The sequence below is a fragment of the Mobula birostris genome, chromosome 15 (assembly GCF_030028105.1).
Source record: "Mobula birostris isolate sMobBir1 chromosome 15, sMobBir1.hap1, whole genome shotgun sequence".
Lineage (NCBI taxonomy): Eukaryota > Metazoa > Chordata > Chondrichthyes > Myliobatiformes > Myliobatidae > Mobula > Mobula birostris.
This window is the reverse complement of record NC_092384.1, coordinates 29,640,044-29,667,988: the sequence shown is the minus strand read 5'-3', so window position 1 is coordinate 29,667,988 and position 27,945 is coordinate 29,640,044. Positions and strand designations below refer to the sequence as shown.

The window sequence follows — 27,945 nt, the reverse complement described above, 5'->3', positions numbered from 1 at the left end:
ACGGTGACATTCTCTGGTTAAGAGATTGCTCTCTGAATTATCAGTGTAAAACTTGGGCTCACCTCTTGACCTTGTGATTTGTTTAAATGTGTGCTTTTAATTCTAGCTAGAAGACACCATTAACCTTGTAAAACGTATCGAAAGGACAGGAGTTGCAGCAGTGGCGGTCCATGGAAGGTAAAGCTAAAGTCTGGGCACTCTCTTCTGTTTGACAGCTAACAGTCGGTTGCAGGAGATATGTGAGTAGCTCAGGGGAAGGGCATCACCTGAGCCCTTGAAGATGAACCTTTAAAGATTGTTGATCTGTAGGAAATCTGTAGAAATTGTTTGCGATTGATGGATTGTCACTTATGTTCTGTTTTGCTATGTTCTATATTGTTCTGCCGAACATTGTGGACATGGTATGCTGGTGCCGGAATGTGTGGCAACACTTGTGGGCTGCCCCCAGCTCACCCTGGGGTTGTTGGTTGTTAATACAAAGAACACATTTAGAGTCAAAGAAGTCGTGGAACACTACAGCACAGAAGCAGGCTCTTCAGGCCACCTAGTCCATGTTGAACTATTAATCTGCTTAGTCCCGTTGACCTGCACCTGGACCATAGAATCCCATACCCCCGCTATCCATGTACCTATCCAAATTTCTCTTAACTCGAACCCGAATCCATTACTTTTGCTGGCAGTTCGTTCCACAGTGTCATCACCTTCTGAGTGAAGCAATTCCCCTACATGTTCCCCTTAAACAGTTCACTTTTCACCTTTAGTTCTAGTCTTACCCACCCTCAGTGGAAAAGGCGTGCTCGTATTTACCTAACCTATACCCTTCATAGTTTTGTATACAGTACCTCTACTGAATCTCCCCTCATTCTTCTACACTCTAGGGAATAAAGTCCGTAAGTCCTTGTAAATTTCAGTGTGTGTTTTGATGTAAACATGATAAATAAACTGGAATCTGGAAATAGAGGTCATGAGCTCACCATGGAGCTGCTCCTTCTGACACTTGAGAAGGGTCTCTCAGTGTCGCAATGGCCCTTCTGAATCAGTAAGTTGCAAGTTCAAGTTCCACTGTAGAATTTGAGTACATCCTCTCGATTGCCACTTCAGTTTAATCCTGTTGAAGGGCTGCAGCCTTCAAGGTGTTTCCTTCTGGTTAAGACTTCAATCTGAAGCCCCATCTGGCTGCTCAGGGAGATCGCACTAGCCTAATTAAACATTTCTACTTTAAAATACTCAATACCAATTTTTATTTATTCCTTACTATTTTCTTCTCCTGGAAAACTGAAATATTTTTATGCTGTGTAAATTGAAAATGTTGATTAAGTCAAGTCAAAAAGAGTACACACCTTTTCTGCTCTGAGCTGGGGATCTTGGTTTTAGATCCCATAAAGAAACTTTGAACTTTAATCCCTTCACTCTGTTCTGGGGACCTTGGCAGCACAATTTAACGTATTGACACCAAGATAAGTACTGCTTCAACCTGGTCCCAGCTTGACTTTCTGCAGTCGGGACTGTTGTATCAAATCCTGTTTTTCCTTGTTTCCTCCTCCTTAAATTTGCTTCTAAAATTATGTTTCCTTAGCTTGTCCTAGTTGGACAATAGGAAGTTTAAAATCCTTATCTTCCCCAGTTGATAGTAATCTCAATTTAATGCCCACCTTGTTACGAATTCAAAGATAAATGCAAAGGGGTTTTTTCTGGCTGAGCAAAACTTTCCATAATTATAATCATTTCAGCTTAGTAATGGGATACAATATGATGACAGTAGCTGAAGGGTACACAGAAGAGCAGGTTTCTTATTAGAGATGTCCATTGTTAGAAAATGGATAACCAACAAACAAAAGTTATTTTTGGTAACAAGTAAGGCAAATGAGCTGGAAGTCTCATGGTCCAACACAGGAATTACACTCAGTGGCTAATTTATTATAGAAACATAGAAAACCTACAGCACAATACAGGCCCTTCAGCCCGCAAAGCTGTGCCAGACATGTCCTTACCTTAGAAATTATCTAGGGTTACCCATAGCCCTCTATTTTTCTAAGCTCCACGTACCTATCCAGGAGTCTCTTAAAAGACCCTATCGTATCCACCTCCACCACCGTCGCTGGCACTTTTACACCTGCTTGTAATGCAAATATCTAAATAGCCAATCACGTGGCAGCAACTCAATTCATAAAGCATGCAAACATGGTCAAGAGGTTCAGTTGTTATTCAGACTAAACATCAGAATGAGGAAGAAATGTGATCTAAGTGACTTTTGACCTTAGAATGTTTGTTGATGCCAGATTGTGTATCTCAGAAACGGCTGACCTCCTGGAATTTTCACCCACAACTATCTCTAGAGTTTACAGAGAATGGTGTGAAAAATGAAAAAAAACATCCAGTGAGCAGTAGTTCTGTGGGCGAAAACACCTTGTTTGCGAAAGAGGTCAGAAGAGAATTGGCAGGCTTGTCCAAGCTGACAGAATGGAGACAGTAACATAAGTAACCACGTGTTGCAACAGTGGTGCGCAGAAGAGCATCTCTGAATACACAGCTCACTGAACCTTGAAGTAGATGTGCTGCCTCAGCAGAAAACCACGAACGTTACACTTAGTGGCCACTTTATTAAGTACAAGGGGTACCTCATAAAGTAGCCACTAAGTGGATGGTACAGCATTCAAGGACTAAGTGTGGTTAGACGGTTTTCCAATTTATTTTGGTGAAGGAGAGTAGCTGTGAAGGGCAGAAGCAAAATGGTAATTAATTAATGTTTTAATTAAGTTTTTTAGTTATAAGATTTTGTTTCTTTTAAACTATTTTTAAAATGCTGTAATAATTGTTAACTTTTACAGCTTCATTAACTTCTGTAGTTTATCCAATGCAGAAGTAATTTGGTTCATGAGATCCATGCCTGCTCCCAACAGAACAAACCTCCCCTCCCACCCTCCAAGTCTTATTTCCTGTTGTCCTTCAACATTCTTCCTCATGCCCATTTACTTAACTACGACATGGGTAAATCATAGTAACTATGATTAGCAACTCTTTGGGGTGTGAAATGAAACTGTATTGCCTAGGGGAAACTCGACAGTCAAAGGGAACATAATGCCGCCTCCACACATCAGCACTCAATGTCAGGATCAAATCCAGACAGGTGGAATTGTGAAGCAAAGGCACTAGCCACAACAACACACTGCTGCCCCATTAATGTCAGTGTAGCTCGGGCAGGAATCAACATATGCAAAAGACTTAAGGGACACTAATGTCTCTGCCTTACCTGTATTGCGGTTTTTGCTAGATTGCAGTATAACGAAGCTCCGGATCATCATAATTGTTTATTACAGGCTTTCTGTCTGCTTTTTATGCAATGGCATAATCCAATCCTAAATGTTCAAAGGCACAACAAGTTTAGTTTTCTGTTCTGAGTTTCCCTACAGAAGTCATTGATTCCAGTGGGGCATGGCCAAAGCAAACAATCGCATTTTACAGTGCATCGGCACTGATTTGGGCCGACAATTACATGTCGGCGGCATCTAATTAATTAGCTTGTTTATTTCGGCTTTTTTCTTAAAGATGTGCTGTGTGCGTCCCAGCTACCGTTGCATTTTCCGCGAATCGGTATCTGTCCGTGGCCTGGGGGTTGGGGTGGTGGGACACTGGGGTGTCATCTCGTCGTCTGTTTCCATGACGGTAGGCAGCTCAGCTTCTCCTATCTCTGCCCACCTCGATGTCGAAGGTCGAGGTTGGTCGTCTGCTGTGGCTGATGTGGAAGGCTTGCTTGACTGCTGAGCCTCGCGCATTTTTCTATCACACAGTTCTTTATTAAGGACTCAAACCATCCTACAAAGATCTCCTAAACCGACGTACCCTTTCAAAATTAAAGTAGTACTTTATCATTACTCATTCAGTGTCGATTGTTATCCTTTTTTCTTCCAATTGCATCAGCTCTTCATCTGTCAGTTCTTGGTCATGGGATGCCAAAACCTCTTCAACATCATCTTCGTCAGCTTCCACAAGCCAAACTCACGTTGTCTACTTCGTTCACCACAATCAAAACGCTTAATTATATCTAGTTTTACCGTAAGTGTAACACCCTTACGAGCTCTTTCAGGCTTTTCCGATACCATAGAACTCATCTTGCAAACGGCTGCTCACAGGCTCGTGTTTAAGCAATGCCATTCCGAATCCAGGGGAGAGCGGCTGCTCGGGACGCGCGCTGCCTTTTATCGCGTGCTGAATTTTTTTTCGTAACAGTGAAAACACCTTCTGAAAGCAAAAACAGGGTACTAATGTAGGTCTTTCGTAACAGTGAGGTTTCGTAAAGCGAACGTTCAAAAAGCAGGGGACACCTGTAATATGTTAGTCACTGCACAGTCAAATAAAGCATTCCCTATTTATTCAACCATAAACACATCAGAATTGAAAACCCATTAATAAATCATCTCTGTACTCCAAAGAAAAATTATCTTGGGGCTTGAATGACCCTGCTCTGGCCACATTTATTGGCCATTGCTGGTTGCACTGAGAAGGGCCGAGGTCTTATCGTCATTTGACTGTTTATGGTGATGATGTTTCATGAGCTAGTGGTAATCAGCTCCACGTGGTCTGTGACTTGGAGGGTGATGATGTTTGATGGTTGCACGTGTGGTATGTCAGGTCTCCTGTCATTGTTATACTTTCCCACCTTGCCAGCTTCTTGGAAATACCAGCTTGATCAATTTGAAATGCTAACTAGTATTTGAAAGCTGGAAACAGGTTAGTAAAATGCTGTATAGGTAAAATGGACCTATTATTGAATTTATAAGCTAGAAATACCAGAATGACTCTGTGTTCTTGACAGCAACAATTTACATTTTTACTGTACCTTTATGGTGAAGTAATATTCTAATGTGGTGAAAAGGAGACTTGCAGCTGAAAAATTTCTCTCTACTCAGATACTGCTAGATGTGCTGAATGTTTGCAGCATTTTTTGTTTCCTACATCCTCAAGTTCAAGTTCAAGTTTATTCTTTGATTTTCATTCTAAAGTGGTACACAATATTGTGAAATGGAATTTGACAGTGAATTACATTTTAAGCTGGGTAATCTCTAAGGGAAGTTTTAATAGGGTTTTGAAGGGCAGTGGAGCACTTTAAAGTTGGAGTGGCAGAGCCTGGGAACAAGAAAGCTTAAAGGCGTAGCTGCAATGCCAAAAATCAAGGATGTGCAAGAAGCCAGAACTAGACAAATGCAGGGGAGGTGGGAGTTACATAGGAGGAGGTGTTGTGCCTTTCTTCTGTAAACACGTTGCAACACTTAATCTCTCTTTTCAACAGAAGGAAAGAGGAAAGGCCACAGCATCCTGTTCACTGTGACGTAATTAAAGCACTCTCGGAAGCTGTGTCAATCCCAGTAATAGCGAAGTAAGTACAGTAAATCTTCCAGCCAAGCATATAGAGTTAACTCCATGGGTGTAGCAAGAGCTATTTGTTCTTCTTTTCAATATTTTTATTGATATTATATAAATTACATGAATACAAATACACAATTCATAAGGATACAGGTAAATAATACGAATTACATTTAAATCACAGTAATATGATCACAGTATCCTATATTCCAAATCAATCATGTATAAAAAAAGATTGAATTATGAAATGAAATAGCATAAAATAATTGTATTTTATTATTAAAAAAATCTACCCCCACTACCAAAATGAGCTGGTTGATAAAAAAACAAGGAAAAAGAAAAATACCTTATCATATGATATAATAATAATGGCTCTGATCTGTACTTTAATAACAGTTCAAAGATTATGAAAATAATTCAGAAAGGGTCCCCATAACATTAGAGAATCATGTTTAGAATCAGAAATCGAACAACGAATCTCCTCTAGATCAAGACACAACATAACATCAGATAGCCATTGAACATGAGTGGGCGGGGCGGCCTCCTTCCACTTGAGCAAGATCACCCTCCTGGCCATAAGAGACATAAAGGCCAATACCCGCAAATCAGATGGTAGCTATTTGTTAAGGAAAGCAACCTGCCTAATGTAACCCATCCCTTATGAAAATGTAAATCAAACTGGAGGTGACTATTTGAGATTAGCCATTTTGAGTAACTGTTTCAGAAACTAATTGCCAAGCTATTTGTAGTCTAGAATGATTTTCAGTATTATCTTCAAAACTAGGCAAAAGACAGGCCTCAAATTCTTTTACTGTCAGGAAAGACTCATTAATCTTATGGCGCACTTAATTATCTTCCTTTGTCTATTAAAAATAATCTGTTCCTCTTCAGACACTTTGTTGTATTGTGCTCTATAATTTAATCTGTGAATTTATTTTACACTTTTGCTCTCCTGTAAAATTACAACACAGTTTTATTTTTGTACTTTTTCCAAACCTTTCAAGGAATTAATTTTGACAAATTTTCTCTGAAAATTATATTTACACAGCCTCTCTACAAGATGCACCAAGTAGAATTGGGCTATCACACTGCGAAAAGCACTGACCATATCATGGCACAAAATATTCCTTAATGTTAGCCAGCTAGGTGAGAAGGCATGCTGTGAGTTGCAATTTTCTGCAATATGTCAGAAAATTTTTATGCTGCTTAGTTACTTCCCTTGCACAAAAGATGGCTCATCCCTGTTAATTTTACAAAAACTTTGAGCAACTCAGCTAAACCTTGAATGATATGGCAATTGTTAATACAATTCTAATCTTTGGTGCTGAGAATGAATAGTTCAAACTGTTTAATTTCTGCATGCAGTAAATTCTAATGTGACAAATGTTATTTTTCTTTCTCACCTTCCTTTCATCACTTCCTCTCTCATAATCTGCTCTTTTTTTCCTTTTTCCCTATTTTTCTGTACATCTAATTTAATTTTTTTCACTTCTTCCCATCTGTTATTTTCATTCACAGATCCCAAATCTCCATTATAAGTTTCAATTCCAGAATATTGTCCAACTGGAGGATACAGGAAAAGTCCTTAACTCACAGTGGGAGTAACAAAGTGGCCCGGTCCTACGAGTTTTATCCCACTCTACTGCATTCATGTGTTTGGCATTATTAACAGTTTGGTTGCATAAAGCCAGATGCTAGTAAAATTCCATCCATGTGAATAACCACAAGCTTCTCCAGTTCCTCTGCTGAAAGAGTAGTCTTTAGATCACCCAAAACATTGACCGTTTATTCCTCTCTATAATTGCTGTTTGACCAGCTGAATTCCTCCAGCATTTTCTGTGTGTTGCTTTAGATCACATATGTTAAATTTCATTCCTTTATCCATTTGAAACAATAGTAAATGCTATGAAAATGTCTTTTAAGTGATTACACACTGTATCTTTTGTGTTGTTTAATATGTAAGGTAGCATGTTTTGAACAGTGAAAATGGAAGTGAATGGGATTTCAAAGTTCAGCGTTTCAAAGCAAAATTTATTATCAGAGTACATACAATACGTATCACTACATACAACCCTAAGATTCTTTCTCCTGCGGGCATACTTAGCAAATCTATAGATTAGTAACTGTAAACAGGATCAATGAACAACAAACTACAAATGCTAATAGAAATAAACATGAAATGAAAGCACATGAAATAACAAGATGAAGAGTCATTAAAGTGAGATCATTGGTTGTGTCGTGCCTCCTCGCTGGCAACACACACAAACTGAAATCCTTTCAGACTCAGGCTAAAATACAGAGGACAGGGTGGAGGCCTGGCCCCTGCAGACATAGCACGCAGGCCCACTGATGTGTGGACACACCTTCGTGTTCGTTAACCAGATCCCCAGCTATGATCAAATAGCCCCACCGTCTTGTGGGCAGCCTCAGGAGAGTTGAAGGCTATGGGAGTAAACCCAGATGGAAAATCTGGAGTGGAGCCCCTAAGGTGACTGCGCGTCATTGAACAACCTTCTGGCAGCTCCTGCAGCCAAGTTGGTGCCAAACGTAAGCTTTCCTTTGGACTACACTGTGAGGCCGAGAGGGAGATCTTGATGACTGTGCGTCTCAGGATCTCCAAAACCTTCCGCCCCGGCTTGTGATAATGAAGATCATCTCCCATTGTCCTTCGAGACAGATGGATGCCAGCCACCACTTAGCTAAAGTTTACAGGACATCCAACCAAACTATAACATAGCAAGTACATGCCTTGCAACTTACAAGGACTTGCTATAAGACAGCACCAATCTAATTTTAGCTCCTATCTCCTACTATCATTGATGTGCAGAACTAGTTTTTAATCAGTCTCCGAGGAAATGTTTCCAATAGTTACATCTTTCCACATCTGTAAATGTTTTCACCAAAAGATGTGCAGGATCTCAGCTGTCAACAAAACGAGAATATCCTGTCAGTTCTTCAACTCATATACTTTTCATCCAAATAGCCTCATACAAGCATTTCAGCTCTACGTACTGATTTAGATGACTGTGGTATGTATTGCCTTTTTCACTTATGTAATTTACCATACTTCACGGCATATCTCCAAAAGCACTTGCTCCGTGACTGGCCAAGCCTCATGTCCTGGTAATTAATACTCTACTGAATCTATAATCTGATTGGTTAATAACAAGACTGGGCTTCCACTGCGTTCTTCAGCATAGGTTCCAAATGGAGAAGGAATCTTGATAGGAGAGGAGAGTGGACCATGGGAGAAAGGGAAGGAGGAGGAGCACCAAGGGGAGGTGATAGGCAGAGGTGAATAGAGAAGAGGTAAGAGGGATTTTGGAGAGGGGAGGAGGAGAAGTTGCCAGAATTTGGAGAAATTGATGTTCATGCCATCAGGTTGGAGGCTTCCCAGACAGAATATGAGGTGTTGCTCCTGCAACCTGAGAGTGGCCTCATCATGGTAGTCGAGGAAGCCATGGGCAGACATGTTGGAATGGGAATGGGAATTGACATTAAAATGGTTGACCACTGGGAAATTCCGCTTTTTCAAAAAGAATGAAAGGTGCTCGACAAAGCTGTCCCCCGATCTACATCAGATCTCACCAACGTAGAGGAGGCCACATCGGAAACACTGGAAACAGTAAAATTAAACTCATTTAGACATTAGTAAAACCATTTATTCTGTAGTATTGTATGTCTTGTCAGAAAAGCACAGTTTTTATCTAACTTCATCCATATTAAAATTACTTTCCTTTTCCTATCAGTGGAGGATCTCAGGAGATTATCAAAGATTATGAAGGCATTGAAGCATTCCGCTGGGCAACAAATGCCTCTTCAGTGATGATAGCCCGGGCAGCCATGTGGAATCCCTCCATATTCAGAAAAGAAGGACTGTTACCAGCAGAAAAGGTGTTAAAAGAATATCTGACATATGTGAGTATTTAGGTGCAATGTAATATGCCTGTTGTTAACTGTAGAAAGAAAGGAATAAAGTCTCAGAGCTTGTAATTTTCTTCTTAACTGGACCAATTGCATGTATTAATAATTTAATGTACTCTATATGTGATTCCACATACAAATAGTAAACAGAGCAATTCCCAAAATCTTAAAAGAACAATAAGATCAATGATAAGCTTGTCCCTTTGTTATACTTTGATTTTTTTTAAGTTTGTCTTTCTTGAAATGTAAATTTGAAGGTAGTCATAAAACCAATACCAAATCCGTTTGGTAAAAAGAAGAAGAACTGCAGATGCTGGAAATATAAAACAAAAATAGAAAATGCTGGAAATACACAGCAGGGCAGGCCACTTCTGTGACAACAATCAACATTTCAGTTCGGAGACCCTTCAGTCATCCATCTTTAGTATTAGTTCAGCTTGTTTTCATTTCCTCCTCCTTTGTCTCCTGTCTGAGAGTGGAGGATATGACCTGCTGGGCATGTCCTCCAGCTTTCCAGTTTGCAACTTCCTCATTCTTTTGCTTATGTTCTTTTGTCTATATTCTCTCCTCTGGAATCATAGGAGTTAAACAGCAAACAAGCAAGCCCTTTAGCCCAATACATCCATGCCAGTCAACGTGCCTTCCTGATGTTACTTGCCTGCGTGTAGCTCATATCCTTTCAAACCCTCCCTACACATTAACATCTACCAGCTCCTATTTCACTCATTGACCAGATAACCATTACATCCTATCCCCATGTTCCCCCCAGTTTTACCCTATAGATATATCCCCACTCCCACTTTGCCTGCAGCTTCTTGTCTACTTTCCAGTTCAGATGAAGGATTGCCCACCTGAAAATTAATTGTTTCCCTTCCCACTGATATGGCCTGATCTGAATATTTCCAGCATTTCCTGTTCTACAAATCCTCATGGAAAGGGTACATTATATCACCCTCCTGGTGTTTCACAAATACTTATCCGTTGCCACTTAGAGTCTTTTTGTAGTTTAATTTGAACAGACAGACATATATAAGAAATGTTCAATATATAATTTCCACATCAGACATTCTATGCCTCTTGTCAAATATATATCATCAAACGTTCTGGAAGTATTTTCCAAGATAGAAAATTTGTTTGTAAAAATGGGGTAGGTAGAGCTTTTCCAAGGTGGAAATGCCCAGTGTAAGAAGCCATACATTTAAGATGAGAAAAGGAAATTTAAAGGAGATCTGTAAGAAATCTTTCTTTTTACACAGGGAGGTATGTGCCTGCAGAGTATTAGCTATAAGGAAATGTCAGACAATTACAATGAATATAAAACATTGCAGAACGTTACAGGCCCTTCAGCCCACAGTGCTGTGCTTTTTTAAACTACTCTTAAGATCAATCTAACCGTTCCTTCTCACAAAGACTTCCATTTATCCAAGTGCCTATCCAAGAGTTTCTTAAGTACCTCTAATGTATCTGTATCTGCCTCTACTACCACCCTTGGCAGTGTGAGGGTTTTATAAGGAGTTTCAGAGTTTGAAGGCATGGGATCCAGGGAAGTTTGGCCAGGTGGATTCAGAATTGGCTTGCCTGCAGAAGGAAGAGGGTGGTGGTGGAGGGAGTACATTCGGATTGGAGGATTGTGACTAGTGGTGTCCCACAAGGATCGGTTCTGGGACCTCTACTTTTCATGATTTTTATTAACGACCTGGATGTAGGGGTAGAAGGCTGGGTTGGCAAGTTTGCAGATGACACAAAGGTTAGTGGTAGATAGTGTAGAGGATTGTCGAAGATTGCTGAGAGACATTGATAGGATGCAGAAGTGGGCTGAGAAGTGGTAGATGGAGCTCAACCTGGAGAATTGTGAGGTGGTACACTTTGGAAGGACAAACTCCAAGGCAGAGTACAAAGTAAATGGCAGGATATTTGGTAGTGTGGAGGAGCGGAGGGATCTGGGGGTGCATGTCCAGAGATCCCTGAAAGTTGCCTCACAGGTAGATAGGGTAGTTAAGAAAGCTTGTGGGGTGTTAGCTTTCATAAGTCGAGGGATAGAGTTTAAGAGTCGCCAGGTAATGATGCAGCTCTATAAAACTTTGGTTAGGCCACACTTGGAGTACTGTGTCCAGTTCTGGTCGCCTTACTATAGGGAGGATGTGGAAGCGTTGGAAAGGGTACAGAGGAGAATTTACCAGGATGCTACCTGGTTTAGAGAGTATGCATTATGATCAGAGATTAAGGGAGCTAGGGCTTTACTCTTTGGAGAGAAAGAGGATGAGGGGAGACATGATAGAGGTATACAAAATATTAAGAGGAATAGATAGAGTTGTCAGCCAGCATCTCTTCCCCAGGGCACCACTGCTCAATACAAGAGGACATGGCTTTAAGGTAAGGGGTGGGAAGTTCACGGGGGATATTAGAGGAAGGTTTTTTACCCAGAGAGTGGTTGGTGCGTGGAATGAACTGCCTGAGTTAGTGGTGGAGGCAGGTACACTAGTGAAATTTAAGACAAGGTATATGGAGGAATTTAAGGTGGGGGGTTATATGGGAGGCAGGGTTTGAGGGTCGACACAACATTGTGGGTCGAAGGGCCTGTTCTGTGCTGTACTGTTCTATAAGAGCGACCTGTTAGAAGTATGTGAAATGATCGGAGTTATGGATAGCATAGATGGTCAGTCTTTTTTCCCCACAGTGTAAATGTCTAGTACCAGAGGGCATAGCTTTATGGTGAGAGAGGGAAGGTTTAGAAAAGATTTAGGAGGCAACTTTATTTTTTTGCACAGAGTGATGGATGCCAGGAATGTGCTCCCAAGGGAGGTGGTGGAAATAGATATTTAAGGTGATTGGTGAGATTTAGACCAGATGAAGTTAGATGGGATTAGTTTAAATGGCCAAAGACCCTGTTCCTGTGTTGACCCCAGTATAGTTCTGTGCTATTTTTTATGTTAAATATATGTATTCATGTATTCTGCCAACAATTGCTGACCATGCAGTCTTTACTATAATCATCTTGCTCTCTACACTAGGTTTAAATATCCATTATTTATAGCCAATTAGCAGAGTAGGGTAAGACCATAAAATAGAGGAGCAGAATTAGGCCATTTGGTCCATTGAGTCTGCTCTGCAATTTCATCATAGCTGATCCAATTTTTCTTTCAGCCCCAATATCCTGCCTTCTTCTCATATCCCCTTATGCCTGACCAATCAAGAATCTGTCGACCTCTGCCTTAAATATACATAAAGACTTGGCCTCCACAGGAATTCCAAAGGTTCTCCGCTCTGGCTAAAGAAATTCCTCCTAGTTTCTATTCTAAAAGGACGCCTCTCTATTCTGAGGCTGTGTCCTCTGGTCTTAGACTCTCCCACCATAGGAAACATCCTCTCCACATCCACTCTAGCAAGGTCTTTCACTATTCGATAGGTTTCAATCAAGTCACCCCTCATTCTTCTGAAATCTAATGAATATAGGCCCAGAGCCATCAAACACTCTTCATATGACAAGCCATTCAATCCTAGAATCATTTTTGTGAATCTCCTTTGAACCCTCTCCTGTTTTAAGACATCCATTCTGAATAATATTGAATGAGGTAGAAGTTAACTTCAGCCACAAGTTTCTTGGCATTTCCGGTGCCCTAGAGGTGTGAATCCCCTGAGTCTGGAAACCAAGATTTAACCGTATGCCAGAAAAAGAAGGGTCTCCTGGTGGCCATTCCCATAATGTTTTTTGTGTTATTTATTTAATTGGGTTTTCTTTATCTAGTTTTAGGACTTAAATGATGGTCTGATCACATTCTAGTCATATTTATGCAGAAATAGAGGAAATTTTACACGATTCACAAACTTTCTAGCACCACTACATTACATATAATTTTACAACATTTTGAACCAACCTGAAACAATTGGTAAGATTTATTTATGAGGAAATTTAGGCTTTTTATTCCTTTGAGGAAGTATGGGTTTAATCACTGATTTTTTTCCATTTATTCCCATTCTGCAGGCAATTAGATATGACAGCCATTATTCAAATACTAAATACTGTCTTTGTCAAATGTTGAGAGATAAATTAGAATCAGCTCAAGGAAAAAAGTTGCATGGTGCACAATCAAATGAAGAGATTTGGTAAGTACATTATTCATCTTGTAGTCTATTGAGGAAATGCTACATCTATGATAACCAAGAATGGTTTATGCATGTGTGAAAGGAAGGTTATGGATCTCCAAAAAATGACTTAATTTGCTTTGGATTAAATGGCACTTAAAATCATGGGTAGAAGTTTGGGAGGACTTGTCCAGTTAGATTAGCCTGGGCAAGCAATTGTAGTACACTTTTTTAGATGATGTTTGATATGGCTATTAAGCACTGGTGGCTCAGCGACTGAATTTCGGAGTAACAAATGGGGTGCTGATCATGTGGACTGCTTTTTGCTAAAAGGTGCAAGCTTCTTGAGGGTTATTGGAGGTATCTTTATCCATGCAGCTGGACAGCATTCCATCACAATCCTGATTCGTGCCTCATGGATCAGGGAAGGGTTCTTGGGGTGTCAGGAAGTGAATCAAGATACTTCCCCTTTGACTCTTAACAGAATCTACATTTCTTATGTCACTGGTCCATTTAAGTTCCTGGTCAACATTAATGCCACCAGAATGAGGCCTCACCATCAAAGCACGAGTGTCGTTGTTTAGTCCATGCTGATTGCTTACACTTGCCATCACTCAGCATCCCTCCATTCCTATACCTAAAAGATTTTAGACCTCATTTTTGAAAAGTCCAGTCAATCACAAATCACAAACTCACCTACCTTTTGTGTAAACAAATGCATCCTTCCTTCATTCTTGAGTGCTACAGTTCTACTTCTAAAATGATTTCTTCTGTTTCTAAATTATTTTTGATCCATGGGCTGCTGTGAATTTCTTCCCTCATTAATTGAATGTACAGGAGAAACATATGAATGTTGTATGTGCTTTGACTCCATTATACTTCTCGTTTTTTTTCTTTGAGAAGTAGCTTGTTCTGTTACAGAATCTCTGGTTTCATTAAAACACAGTTAGTTTTTGTTTAAACCTAATGTGCAGTAAATCAAGCCCTTGATTGAAAGTCTCATTATGAAAGTAACCAATCTGATAGGGAAACCAACACAATCTTTCAAAGCTGACACGTTCAACTGCTACCATATGTAACAAAACATACACTGAGAGCTATAGTTTAGTTGGCCTTCCGTTCATTAAGATGGGAATTGAGTGGGAAATTAAATCCAAATGAGTTAACATTTACACCATTTGTTAATTGGCTAGTCAGTTCCTGTTGCATGCTGACATCTCACCAAATCAACCTATATTAGATGTGCTAATAGTGCTTCAAATTTCTCCTGATACCATAATCATTTACAGTTGAGCTAAGATCATGTAATCGGATTCACCAGTTTGCTGAACTAGGTAAAATGCAGATTAACTTATTATGATTAATTTTTACATTTGTAATAAGGCTATCAGTTGAAAGTGTAGGAAGTTATAAAATTAGTGAGCTTCATCATGGGTCCTCGCATCTGTAGTACCCAAGACATCAAAAGGAGTGGTGCCTCAGAAAGGTGGCAGCTATTATTAAGGACTCCCATCACCAAGGACATACCTTTTTCTCGTTACCATCAAGGAGGAGGTACAGAAGCCTGAAGGCACACACACAGCAATTCAGGAACAACTTCTTCCCCTCTGCCAATGCTGAAGTGTTCTAGTATCAGTATTGAACGTGGAGGAGGAGAATTGGGTTTCCCCATATCAGGATTTTACTTCACTCACCATCACTACACATCATTTGGCGAATAATGGACCCAGTTTTCATTCGAACTCAAACTCTGCAGGGAGTTGCTCCCATTGATCTTCAGCTGGATACAGTAGAACAGCAACTTGCAATGTTACTTGTGCCATTTTTTTAGTCAGCTAATTGTGCTGTAGATCAGTTAGCACGATCAATATGTCCAGCCAGAAAACAGGCCCGAACTTGCAAAAGGAAACAACAACGATACATGTTGGAAATCTAATATAAAATAGAAAGAGCAGAACCAAAAACTTGTCAACTTTTTTCAAAGAAATGACAAGTTGATATTCTGTTGCAAGATCCTTCCTCATACTTGTCCAACCTCACTGCTTTTTTTGCATGACTTCCCTCTTGACATTGTGAAACAGCTAGATTCTAGCTTAAAACAATTGTCTGCAGGATTTTGTCCATGAAAATCTTTATTTCAGATGCATTGTCATCATTATCAATCTGATTTTTATTTTTGTAAATTTTTGCCTTTGCAATAATTTGAAGCTGAATTGTCTGTGCTCGTGATTCTCGAATGTGTCTAACAAACTTTAACCGTTCTGATTCTGTTCTGGTACCTGGCCATGAATTACCAGTTAAGGGAGACAGCATGGCTGTTAAATCCTTAGCGAGGTAGTGAGCCAGAGAAGCTATTCCACTGATGAAAGGCCTCAGGGGGACCCTCCTTGTGTATTTTAGGGAGCCCATAAAGTCTTGATGGTACCAGTGCCTGAGGTAGAAGTATCTTGCATATGTCTGCTTGCAGACCGGGTTTCTTTAGTAAAGTGAAGGTTACCCTGACAATCGAATCCATGGGATCACGCCGTAGAACTCTGCAGGTGAAACTTTGAGGAGAGGATTCCGATTTCATTGCCCTTAGGCTTCAACTGCTTCTTCAGATACCTTTGCAGTGGGGCATCATGGACTCCAGACACTCCAACAGTTCCACGACCATCTGAACAGTATACATCCAAACATTCAATTTACGATGGAGATGGAGAAGAACGGTTGCTTCCTGTTCCTGGATATTCTAATACCATGGAAACCTGATGATAGCCTTGGACATGGGGTCTATCGGAAACTCACTCACACGGACTTGTACCTCAACAATAACAGCCACCATCACACCTTCCAACGTAGACTGGGTCTTTCTACTTTGATTAGCAATGCAAAAACGATTTGAGACCCGGAGAGTCTTCCCGAGGAAATCAGATAATTACGCACGATGTTCCTGTTGAATAACTACAAGGTGAAGGAAATCAGTCGGGTCCTTAAAAGGTCTGACAGAAAAACCAGGAAACTTAACAGCAAGGAGGAAGCAGTTGCTACCGTCTGTCTTCCCTATATTTCCTGGTTTGTGGAAGGATCACCAGGATTCTGAAGAAATACTGGATTAATACCGTCCACAAACTCATAAGGAAGCTCAAAACACGGCTTATGCAGGTCAAAGATGACCTGGGCCTCCGGTCGGCTGACGTTTACAGGATTTCCTGTGAATGTGGAGTAGCATATATCGGCCAGATGGGATGCACACTGGAAACCCGCATCAAGGAGCCCAGGAGGTGTATCCATTTGGGTCACTCGGAGAAATCGGCAGTGGCAGAATATTGCATTCGCAGTAGCCGTAGGATTGACTTCAATGGCACAAAACTACTATGCCACGCCAATGGATTTTGGGACCGCCTGGTAAAGGAAGCCATTAAAATAAAACTATAGGAAAAGAATTTTAACAAAGACAGAGGTCTCACTCAAAGTAAAAACTGGAATTCAATTGTAAGGAAGGTGGGAAAGCGGAAACCTGATTGAATGAGGACTAACCAATCAGGAGGCACAGAATACAGGTGTGTAAATGCCACCAGTCTAGATATGTCCATGCACCACCCTAAAGTAGATGGCAGAGTGTATCATGGAACTATCGGTTATAATCGATACCTGTATCTGGCCTGAGGCCCGAGAAGAGTTTATTCATTATATACAACAGGGAGGGACTAGGACCTTTTTCAAAATTACCTTTTATTTTTCTTCTTGTAGTTCCACAACCCTTATTCTAGTGAACTAACTTGCAGATCCCATATCAGGACTAATTTGACACGGGATCTAAGAGCAGATTTCCCAAGATAATTGGCAGCAGGTGGAGCATTTGAGGGAGGTGCTTCCTCACAGTACCTGAGACTCAGATTCAGCATCTGCCTCTGTGCAATTTGCATGATTTCTCTGCTGCATGGGGTTAATCCAAGTGCTCCAGATTCCCCTCACATTGCAATGGCATGCAGGTTAGTAGGTAGGGTAACTGGCTACTGTAAGTTGTCCCTAGTGTGTTGATAAGGGGCGGGTGGGAGTTGAGTATTTGAGGGGAATAAACCAAAATGGGATTAACATAGGAGTAGTTTAACAGGATGGTTGATTATTGACATGGACCAAAGGACCCATTTCTATGCTGTATCTCCATGTGACAACATAATGAAGAGCTGGGAACCTCAACAAGTTCCTGCCCCCACCTCTGGGCCAAGCGGAGCAGAAAAAAATGGCTGTGGAAACATACCCAATAAGTTCAGGATCTCCATGTAAAACCTAACAGAACCCAGGCTGGTATTGTGGGGGTGGTGGGCGTTGCAGTAAGAGTGAAGAGCTGGGAGGGAATGGGAGAACACAGTTGAGGGGGTGAACAAGAGAATTGTGCAATGAGTACTAACTGCTTATCTTTGACGTTGATGAACCACACTTGCCATCTAATGGTGCAGACAGCAAATTACAAGTCAGCTTGGTGAGCTTGCAAAGCAATCTTGCTCTTTGCTTTATCATAACTCACACTATCCCACTGTCAATTTCATGGCCTTAATTTTATTTTGTTTACTATAACTACCTATTAGCTATTTAAAAATCTTATTTGGATTTATTCTTTATGAGAATTTTTTTATATATGTACAAACTTTCAAACAATTTCTAACTTTGTATTATTTGAAGAACTGTGACTTTCTAGTGCAATTGCAGACACCCTCAAAATCAGCACTGCTGCTGTGAGGAAAACAGAACATTTTAAAATATGCAGTACATTTTATTGTGATTATCATGTTGATATTATTTTTTTTAAACAAGTAAATCTGTGGTGCCACAGCACTTAATATGGAGACTAGAAACTAATGATCACATATCCAGCGGGCAACGGAGTGAGTGGCAGCAGAGTGGTAGGGCTTTGGCTCAACAGGCTTAGGCGGTAATGAGGCGGGATAGGACTACCTGTGTTAATTGTGGATAGGAAGTAGTATGTGTGTAAGGCTGGTTTTCTGTGCTCGGTGTCAGATGTGGGGTGTCCTAGAATCTCCCAGCCTCCTGGACGGCCATATCTGCACCCGGTGTGTCGAGTTGCAGCTCTTAAGGGACTGCGTTAGGGAACTGGAGATGCAGCTCGATGACCTTCGTCTGGTCAGGGAGAGAGAGGAGGTGATAGAAAGGAGTTATAGGCAAGTGGTCACACTGGGATCACGGGAGACAGACAAGTGGGTCACAGTCAGGAGGGGGAAGGGGAAGAGTCAGGTACTAGAGAGCACCCCTGTGGCTGTACCACTTGACAATAAGTACTCATGTTTGAGTACTGTTGGCGGGGGACAGCCTACCTGGGGGAAGCAACAGTGGCCATGCCTCTGGCACAGGGTCTGGCCCTGTGGCTCAGAAGGGTAGGGGAAGGAAGAGAAAGGTAGTAGTGATAGGGGACTCTATAGTTAGGGGGTCAGGCAGGCAATTCAGTGGTCGCAGGAAAGAAACTCAGATGGTTGTTTGCCTCCCAGGTGCCAGGGTCCGGGATGTTTCAGATCGCGTCCAAGATATCCTGCAGTGGGAGGGAGAACAGCCAGAGGTCTGGTACCTGTTGGTACCAATGACATAGGTAGGAAAAGGGAAGAGGTCCTGAAAACAGACTACAGGGAGTTAGGAAGGAAGTTGAGAAGCAGGACCGCAAAGGTAGTAATCTTGGGATTACTGCCTGTGCCACGCGACAGTGGGAATAGGAATAGAATGAGGTGGAGGATAAATGTGTGGCTGAGGGTTTGGAGCAGGGGGCAGGGATTCAGATTTCTGGATCTTGGGGACCTCTTTTGGGGCAAGTGTGACCTGTGCAGAAAGGACGGGTTGCACTTGAATCCCAGGGGGACCAATATCCTGGCGGGGAGGTTTGCTAAGGCTACTGGGGAGAGTTTAAACTAGAATTAATGGGAGGTTGGAACCAAACTGAAGAGACTGGGGAAAGGGCAGTTGGCTCACAAATAGAGAAAGCTTGGCGTCAGTGTGTGAGGGAGGATGGGAGGCAGGTGATAAAGAAGGGACGCGCTCAGACCGACGGTTTGAGATGTGTCTATTTTAACGCAAGGAGTGTTGTGAACAAAGCGGATAAGCTTAGAGCGTGGATCAGTACTTGGAGCTAGGATGTGGTAGCTATTACAGAGACTTCAAAGGCTCAGGGACAGGAATGGTTACTTCAAGTGCCGGGTTTTAGATGTTTCAGAAAGGACAGGGAGGGAGGCAAAAGAGGTGGGGACGTGGCACTATTGATCAGAGATAGTGTCACGGCTGCAGAAAAAGCGGATGTCATGGAGGAATTGTCTATGGAGTCTCTGTAGGTGGAGGTTAGGAACAGGAAGGGGGTCAATAACTCTACTGGGTTTTTTTATACGCCACCCAATAGTAACAGGGATATCGAGGAGCAGATCCTAGAATGGTGTAAGAATAACAGAGTTGTCATGATGGGAGATTTTAATTTCCCAACTATCGATTAGCATCTCCCTAGAGCAAGGGGTTTAGATGGGTGGAGTTTGTTAGGTGTGTTCAGGAAGGTTTCTTGACAAAATATGTAGATAAGCCTACAAGAGGAGAGATTGTACTTGATTTGGTATTGGGAAATGAACCTGGTCAGGTGTCAGATCTCTCAATGGGAGAGCATTTTGGAGATAGCGATCATAATTCTATCTCCTTTACAATAGCATTGGACAGAGATAGGAACAGACAAGTTAGAAAAGCTTTTAATTGGAGTAAGGGGAATTATGAGGCTATCAGGCAGGAAATTGGAAGCTTAAATTGGGAACAGGTGTTCTCAGGGAAAAGCACAGAAGAAATGTGGCAAATGTTCTGGGGGTATTTGTGTGGAGTTCTGCGTAGGTACGTTCAAATGAGACAGAGAAGTTATGGTAGGGTACAGGAACCGTGGTGTACAAAGACTGAAATAAATCTAGTCAAGAAGAAAAGAAAAGCTTACAAAAGGTTCGGAGAGCTTGGTAATGTTAGGGATTAGAAGATTATAAGGCTAACAGGAAGGAGTTTAAGAAGGAAATTAGGAGAGCCGGAAGGGGTCATGAGAAGGCCTTGGCGGGCAGGATTAAGGAAAACCCCAAGGCATTCTACAAGTATATGAACAAGAGGATAAGATGTGAAAGAATAGGACCTATCAAGTGTGACAGTGGGAAAGTGTGTATGGAACCAGAGGAAATAGCAGAGGTACTTATGAATACTTTACTTCAGTATTCACTATGGGAAAGGATCTTGGTGATTGTAGTGATGACTTGCAGCAGACTGAAAAGCTCAAGCATGTAGATATTAAGAAAGAGGATGTGCTGGAGCTTTTGGAAAGCATCAAGTTAGGTAAGTTGCTGGGACCAGATGAGATGTACCCCAGGCTACTGTGAGAGGCGAGGGAGGAGATTGATGAGCCTCTGGCGATGACCTTTGCATCATCAATGGGGACGGGAGAGGTTCCAGAGGATGGAGGGTTGCGGATGTTGTTCTCTTATTCAAGAAAGGGAGTAGAGATAGCCCAGGAAATTATAGACCAGTGAGTCTTACTTCAGTGTTTGGTAAGATGAAGGAAGAGCAGTAGATATAGTGTATATGGATTTTAGCAAGGCATTTGATAAGGTACCCCACGCAAGGCTTATTGAGAAAGTAAGGAGGCATGGGATCCAAGGGGACATTGCTTTGTGGATCCAGAACTGGCTTGCCCACAGAAGGCAAAGAGTGGTTGTAGACGGGTCATATTCTGCAAGGAGGTCAGTGACCAGTGGTGTGCCTCAGGGATCTGTGCTGGGACCCATACTCTTCATGATTTTTATAAATGACCTGGATGAGGAAGTGGAGTGATGGGTTAGTAAGTTTGCTGATGACACAAATGTTGGAGGTGTTGTGGATAGTGTGGAGGACTGTCAGAGGTTACAGCAGGACATTGATAGGATGCAAAACTGGGCTGAGAGGTGGCAGATGGAGTTCAACCCGGATAAGTGTGAAGTGGTTCATTTTGGTAGGTCAAATATGATGGCAGAATATAGTATTAATGGTAAGACTCTTGGCAGTGTAGAGGATCAGAGGGACCCTGGGGGTCCAAGTCCATAGGACGCTCAAAGCAGCTGCGCAGGTTGATTCTGTGGTTAAGAAGCCATACGGTGTACGTGTTGGCCTTCATTAATCATGGAATTGAATTTAGGAGCCGAGAGGTAATGTTGCAACTATATAGGACCCTGGTCAGACCCCACTTGGAGTACTGTGCTCAGTTCTGGTCGCCTCACTCCAGGAAGGATGTGGAAGCCATAGAAAGGGTGCAGAGGAGATTTACAAGGATGTTGCCTGGATTGGGGAACATTCCTTATGAAAACAGGTTGAGTGAACTCGGCCTTTTCTCCTTGGAGCAACGGAGGATGAGAGGTGACCTGATAGAGTTGTATAAGATGGTGAGAGGCATTGATCGTGTGGATATTCAGAGGCTTTTTCCCAGGGCTGAAATGGTTGCCACAAGAGGACACAGGTTTAAGCTGCTGGGGAGTAGGTACAGAGGAGATATCAGGCGTAAGTTTTTTTACGCAGAGAGTGGTGAGTGCGTGGAATGGGCTGCCAGCAACTGTGATGGAGGTGGCTACGATAGGGTCTTTTAAGATACTTTTGTATAGGTACATGGAGCTTAGTAAAATAGAGGGCTATGGGTAAGCCTACTAATTTCTAAGGTAGGGACATGTTCAGCACAACTTTGTAGGCCGAAGGGCCTGTATTGTGCTGTAGGTTTTCTATGTTTCTGTATAGTAAAGGTTTTGTTCTTAATCCTGTTGGAGTAGCTCTTACGAGCTGCAATTTGTGAGGCAGGACTATGTGAGTTTGGGAATAGGTTAAAGTTAGTGAGCATCGAAATGCTGAGAAGCCAGCCTCAACCCCCACACTAGGTTAGGATGTGTGTGTGTGTGTGTGTGTGTGTGTGTGTGTGTGTGTGTGTGTGTGTATCAAGTTAGTATATCAAGTAGAGTGATATTGACATAAGTTGCAGCTCTGTGAGTATCGTGGTTTACCTAAAACCCCCTGAGGTGAGAAGTTGAGAGCACAGTACTGGTCTGATGGAAAGCTGATGACCAGGAGCCTTACTGATTGCTGCTGTGAAAGACTTTCTACACAGAACTCCTGAGGAGAGATAACATTGTAAACTTTGGAGACTCATTCGAAAACTTTGCAAATAACTGGAAGTGATGCACACTGGGGAGATCTGAGCTACTGATACTGTGCGGCTTTGAAACTTGGCTGATCATCTACACCAGTGTACGGTGCCGCAGGAAAAAGGGGATCATCATAGAGATGCAGCTGCCAGGAAGCCATATCCAAAGGGGATAAGTTTCTTCATATATTGGGCTGGTAATGCTTCAGAAATCTCAGGGAGGTGCATCAGACAGTGGCAGAAGTTTGCAGCTGGTACAGGATCTGCAAAAGGAGCCATTTGTCTAGGGTTTACCAGTGCTGTCAATTACCATTGTCGATGATGTCTTTGCCTCAGGATCCTTCAAGGTTCTGCCTTGACAGCCATACACCTAATCAATTAGGTCTGTTGGTGAGGGTAAGCAATAATGCCTAACAGAACAATGAGTGCTTTGCTTTGCACCCTCCCCAGTTTCCCACAGCCACAGAGTCCCAGTAATATTTGCCGTTGGGTCTACCAATGTGCAAGCTACTCTGTTACCACAGTGAGATATTTATGTGAATGGACACAAGATTCCCACAAGCTGGTGGCTGTTTAGAGATGAGAGAGACCTGGTTAAATTGTGGCTGATGATACTGTAAGGAACATAGTCAATGGGGCCCAAGACATCCAAAGACCAGACATTTTATAGAGGAAGCCATTGACTTGCTGATGACGTGCACTGGAAACCTTAACAGATGTTGGAGTGTTTGTCAGTAACAGACAGCCATGGTTTCCAGAGAGCCCAGTTTTAGTGAGGTTTGCAGTGAGGTTTTATCCAGTGTGACCATCTAGTTGCAGTTGACAGAATAAACTGAGAGAAGGTTAGTATAGGAAAGTAGCGCTGAAGTGAAAGTTCAGCCATGATCTTAGAATAGCAGGCATAGGTTAAGGGCCAAGTTGCCTGCTCCTATTTATTGTTTTTAGTGGAATTGGGATGTATTACAGTGGCATGCAAATGTTTGGGCACCCCTGGTCAAAATTTCTGTTACTGTGAATAGCTAAGTGAGTAAAAGATTTCCTGATTTCCCAAAGGCATAAAGTTAAAGATGACACATTTCTTTAATATTTTACGCAAGATTACTTTTTTATTTCCACCTTTTACAGTTTCAAAATAACAAAAAAGGAAAAGGGCCCGAAGCAAAAGTTTGGGCACCCTGCATGGTCAGTACTTAGCAACACTCCCTTTGGCAAGTATCACAGCTTGTAAATGTTTTCTGTAGCCAGCTAAGAGTCTTTCAGTTCTTGTTCAGGGGATTTTCACACATTCTCCCTTGCAAAAGGCTTCTAGTTCTGTGAGATTCTTGGACCATCTTGCATGCACTGTTCTTTTGAGGTCTATCCACAGTTTTTCGATGATGTTTAGGTGGGGGGACTGTGAGGGCCATGGCAAAACCTTCAGCTTGCGCCTCTTGAGGTAGTCCATTGTGGATTTTGAGGTGTGTTTAGGATCATTATCCTGTTGTAGAAGCGATCCTCTTTTCATCTTTAGCTTTTTTACAGACGGTGTGATGTTTGCTTCCAGAATTTGCTGGTATTTAATTGAATTCATTCTTCCCTCTACCAGTGAAATGTTCCCCGTGCCACTGGCTGCAACACAAGCCCAAAGCATGATCGATCCACCCCCGTGCTTAACAGTTGGAGAGGTGTTCTTTTCATGAAATTCTGCACCCTTTTTTCTCCAAACAGACCTTTGCTCATTGCGGCCAAAAAGTTGTATTTTAACTTCATCAGTCCACACTTGTTTCCAAAATGCATCAGGCTTGTTTAGATGTTCCTTTGCAAACTTCTGACGCTGAATTTTGTGGTGGGGATGCAGGAAAGGTTTTCCATGAAGGTCATATTTGTGCAGGTGTCGCTGCACAGTAGAACAGTGCACCACCACTCCAGAGTCTGCTAAATCTTCCTGAAGGTCTTTTGCAGTCAAACGGGGGTTTTGATTTGCCTTTCTAGCAATCCTACGAGCAGTTCTCTCAGAAAGTTTTCTTGGTCTTCCAGACCTCAACTTGCCCTCCACCGTTCCTGTTAACTGCCATTTCTTAATTACATTACGAACTGAGGAAACGGCTACCTGAAAACACTTTGCTATCTTCTTATAGCCTTCTACTGCGTTGTGGGCATCATTTATTTTAATTTTCAGAGTGCTAGGCAGCTGCTTAGAGGAGCCCATGGCTGCCGATCGTTGGGACAAGGTTTGAGGAGTCAGGGTATTTATAAAGCTTTGAAATTTGCATCACCTGGCCTTTTCTAACGATGACTGTGAACAAGCCATAACCCTAACAAGCTAATTAAGGTCTGAGACCTTGGTAAAAGTTACCTGAGAGCTCAAATCTCTTGGGGTGCCCAAACTTTTGCATGGTGCTCCTTTCCTTTTAATCACTCTAAAATTATACAAAACAAAAATAATACACTAATCTTGCTTAAAACGTTGAAAAGAATGTTTCATCTTTAACTTTATGACTTTTGGAGATCAGTTCATCTTCTACTCACTTAACTATTCACAGTAACAGAAATTTTGACCAGGGTGCCCAAACTTTTGCATACCACTGTACATTGATATAGTGACTTGGTTAACCAGCTACTAATAGAAGTTGTTCACAGGTCAACTGCACTTACTTGCAGATTTCCTGCATATTATCAGACTATCCCACCCATCCAACGTCAGTCCAGCACTTCGGAAGCTTGGAATTCATCTCCGTCTTATAGCTAGCTCAATATAATCTATCATTAGCTCTCTGAGAATACAAAAAAAGCAGCTCATACGGGGCAATTAGAACACAAAACAATACAGCACAGGAACTGGTCTTTTGGCCTATGATGTCTGGGCTGCACACACTGCCAAATTCTGCTAAACCTCTTTTGTATCTGCTTCCGCCATTGCTGTGGCAATCTAATCCAGGCACATATTACCCTGTTTAATTTTTTTTTAAGTGCACCACACATCTTCTCCCTCTCACCTTAAATACATGTCCTCCAGTATTTGACATTTCTACCCTGGGGAAAAAGATGCTGGCTGACTCTGCCACTCATAATATTATAAACTTCTATCTGGTCTTCTCTCATTCGGCAAAACTCCAGGGAAAACAACCCATCCTTTTCAACTTCTCCTTTTAAGCTCATACCCTCTAATCCAGGCAGCATTGTGGTACGTCACTTCTGTTCCCTTTCCAAAGGCTCCACATTCTTCCTGTAATGAGGTGATCAGAACTATACACGATAGTCAAAGTGTGGACTAACCAAAGTTTGTATAACTGCAATGCAATTTGCTGATACTTATGCTTACCGCCCCAGCCAATAAAGGCAAGCATATCATATGCCTTTTTTTGCTACTCTATCTACTTGCATGACTACTTTCAGGAAGTTAGGAACTTGGACTCAAGATTTGTAGGCCATGATCTTGACTGGTCACTATCTGCAGTCACTTTTTACCTCAATGTTATATTCAGACTTTCCATCTGAGATATTTAGATATTTTTCACTATTAAATGCTGGCTTAAAAATATATCCAAAAAATTACAAAAGAGAAAGTGGAAATGTGAACAAGATGTTTGGTTATACTATTCAAACACATTTATGCCAAGGGAATAATATTGAATATCACACTGATGGGGAAGCTGTAATTAAATATGTCACAAAGAAAGTGTGAATTTTACACACAGCAATATTTATATACTAGATATGTCATAAAAGAGGAAAAGATGTTCACCAGTCTTTTAAGTATTTTTGAAAAAAATGTGTAAATCACTTTCCCAAATGTGTTATGTTTCAGTTTTGCTTGAAAACAAGTTGTATTTGCTCATTTTTTAATTTCCATTCCATTTATTGCCAGCACTAAAACAACTTTCCAATTGTCCTGCCAGTGACCAAAACTTGAATAAACATCAAAATTCTGAACTTTACACATGATTATGAGCTGTATCACATCACAGTTTTTGGATCTTATAAATCCAGTATCATTACAAAGTTTGTAGCCAGTTTGTGCATAGCAGTCGCACATGACCCAGTGGTCTGTTTTGGAGGTGATAATGTTCCTTAATCTACAAGTTAACCAGCAATCTAAACTGGGAGGTGGGCTTTGGTTTTATGTTACATCTGAGAAATGACTCATCTGAGTTTACATTCTAGTGTCAGTCAGATAACTTGTCGTGTCTCCTTATAACACAGTGGGCCATTCAGTCAACTGAGTTAGAGCATTCCCATCAGTCTCATTCCACCACTTTTGTCTATAACCTGTTTAATTTCACGTGCTTGTGCACCTGCACTTCTCCTGCCAAGCCATGTTTCCATGGGGTCAGAGGGTCCTGGACAAGACTTTGCCCTGGAGAGCAATTCCTGCAGGAGGCAATGTCTGTGTGGAAGGGAGCCACGACTGGACTCTCGGCAGGAGGGTGTCTGAAGATTCCATAAGAAATTTGTGTTTTGTTTATAAATTACTGCTCTTTGGGGAGGTTAACAATTCTTGCAAATCTTAGTGCCCACCGGTGTGAAAAGTAGATGAAATGTCCTTTAGGTGATTATCCTAAAGCAACAACAGTGCAATGTGACTTAAATCAGTAACAACAGCCTGGAATTATCCTGATGTTAGGAAGCTGAGAGTGACCCTGGACAAGATCCAGGCCTGTGCCTGTGTTTGTCTTTGAGGTTGCGAAAGCTCACAGAACCCAAGAAGTGTCTTGGTGAAACATAACCTGTCTATGCGTAGTTTTTCAGAGCAGTGCGGATCTGAGCATGAATCCCTGGAAACTCTGACTCGACAAGATTTTAGAAAGTACTTTATTGTATCCTCTACTAGCCACCTCCCTCCCTGCTCCCACTATGATTCCTTTATGTGCCATTCAGCAAAAGGAGTGCTCCGTGTATTCAAATCCCCGTGGGAGGTCATTTTTTGATTGCAGAAGAGTTAATGACGCAAGCTGCAAATGATGTTCAGTGTTTGTTTGAACAGACTGTTAAGTAAGCAGTGTTAACAAAGAATGCTGCTGAAATGTTAGCCCTTTAAAAGCTAGTTATTAGAGGGGTAATAGCTAAACTACAAATTAGAACTGTTGCTTTTCATACTGATACAATTGAACACTATGCTGGTGTCTGCTTTTTGTTGTTGCACTTTATTCATGTTATTTGGGGTAGTTTCACACCAGCACATTTTTCTCCTGTTAATGAGCTTCCCACCACACATGAAGGATTGAATTGCACGCCTGGTATTAAGAAATCATGTTATGGCCACAAAATTACTTCTGTCTGGTTAAGCCTTCAAATTCTCAGCAATTTATCTTTGGTGTGATGTGGGGCAGCTTCCAGATCATTGGCTTAAATGTGATTTCCCTCTACTTCTCACAGCATATTCATATAAAAATGAAAAATATATTGAATATTGGTGGTGTAATTTGTTGAAACTGGTTTTTGTA

The 27,945-nt window shown here is 41.5% G+C and overlaps 1 protein-coding gene across 8 annotated transcripts in view; it reads left to right on the top strand.

The window, feature by feature from the left end:
- The window catches only part of dus2 (dihydrouridine synthase 2), a 148,530-nt gene that overhangs the window by 99,447 nt on the left and 21,138 nt on the right, over window positions 1-27,945 (top strand). For all 8 annotated transcript variants that reach the window (XM_072279529.1, XM_072279530.1, XM_072279536.1 and 5 more), the window contains 4 exons: window positions 107-177; window positions 5,288-5,374; window positions 9,111-9,279; window positions 13,268-13,389. In XM_072279529.1, the coding sequence (XP_072135630.1) occupies window positions 107-177; window positions 5,288-5,374; window positions 9,111-9,279; window positions 13,268-13,389 (449 nt within the window). The remainder of the gene's footprint in view (window positions 1-106; window positions 178-5,287; window positions 5,375-9,110; window positions 9,280-13,267; window positions 13,390-27,945) is intronic.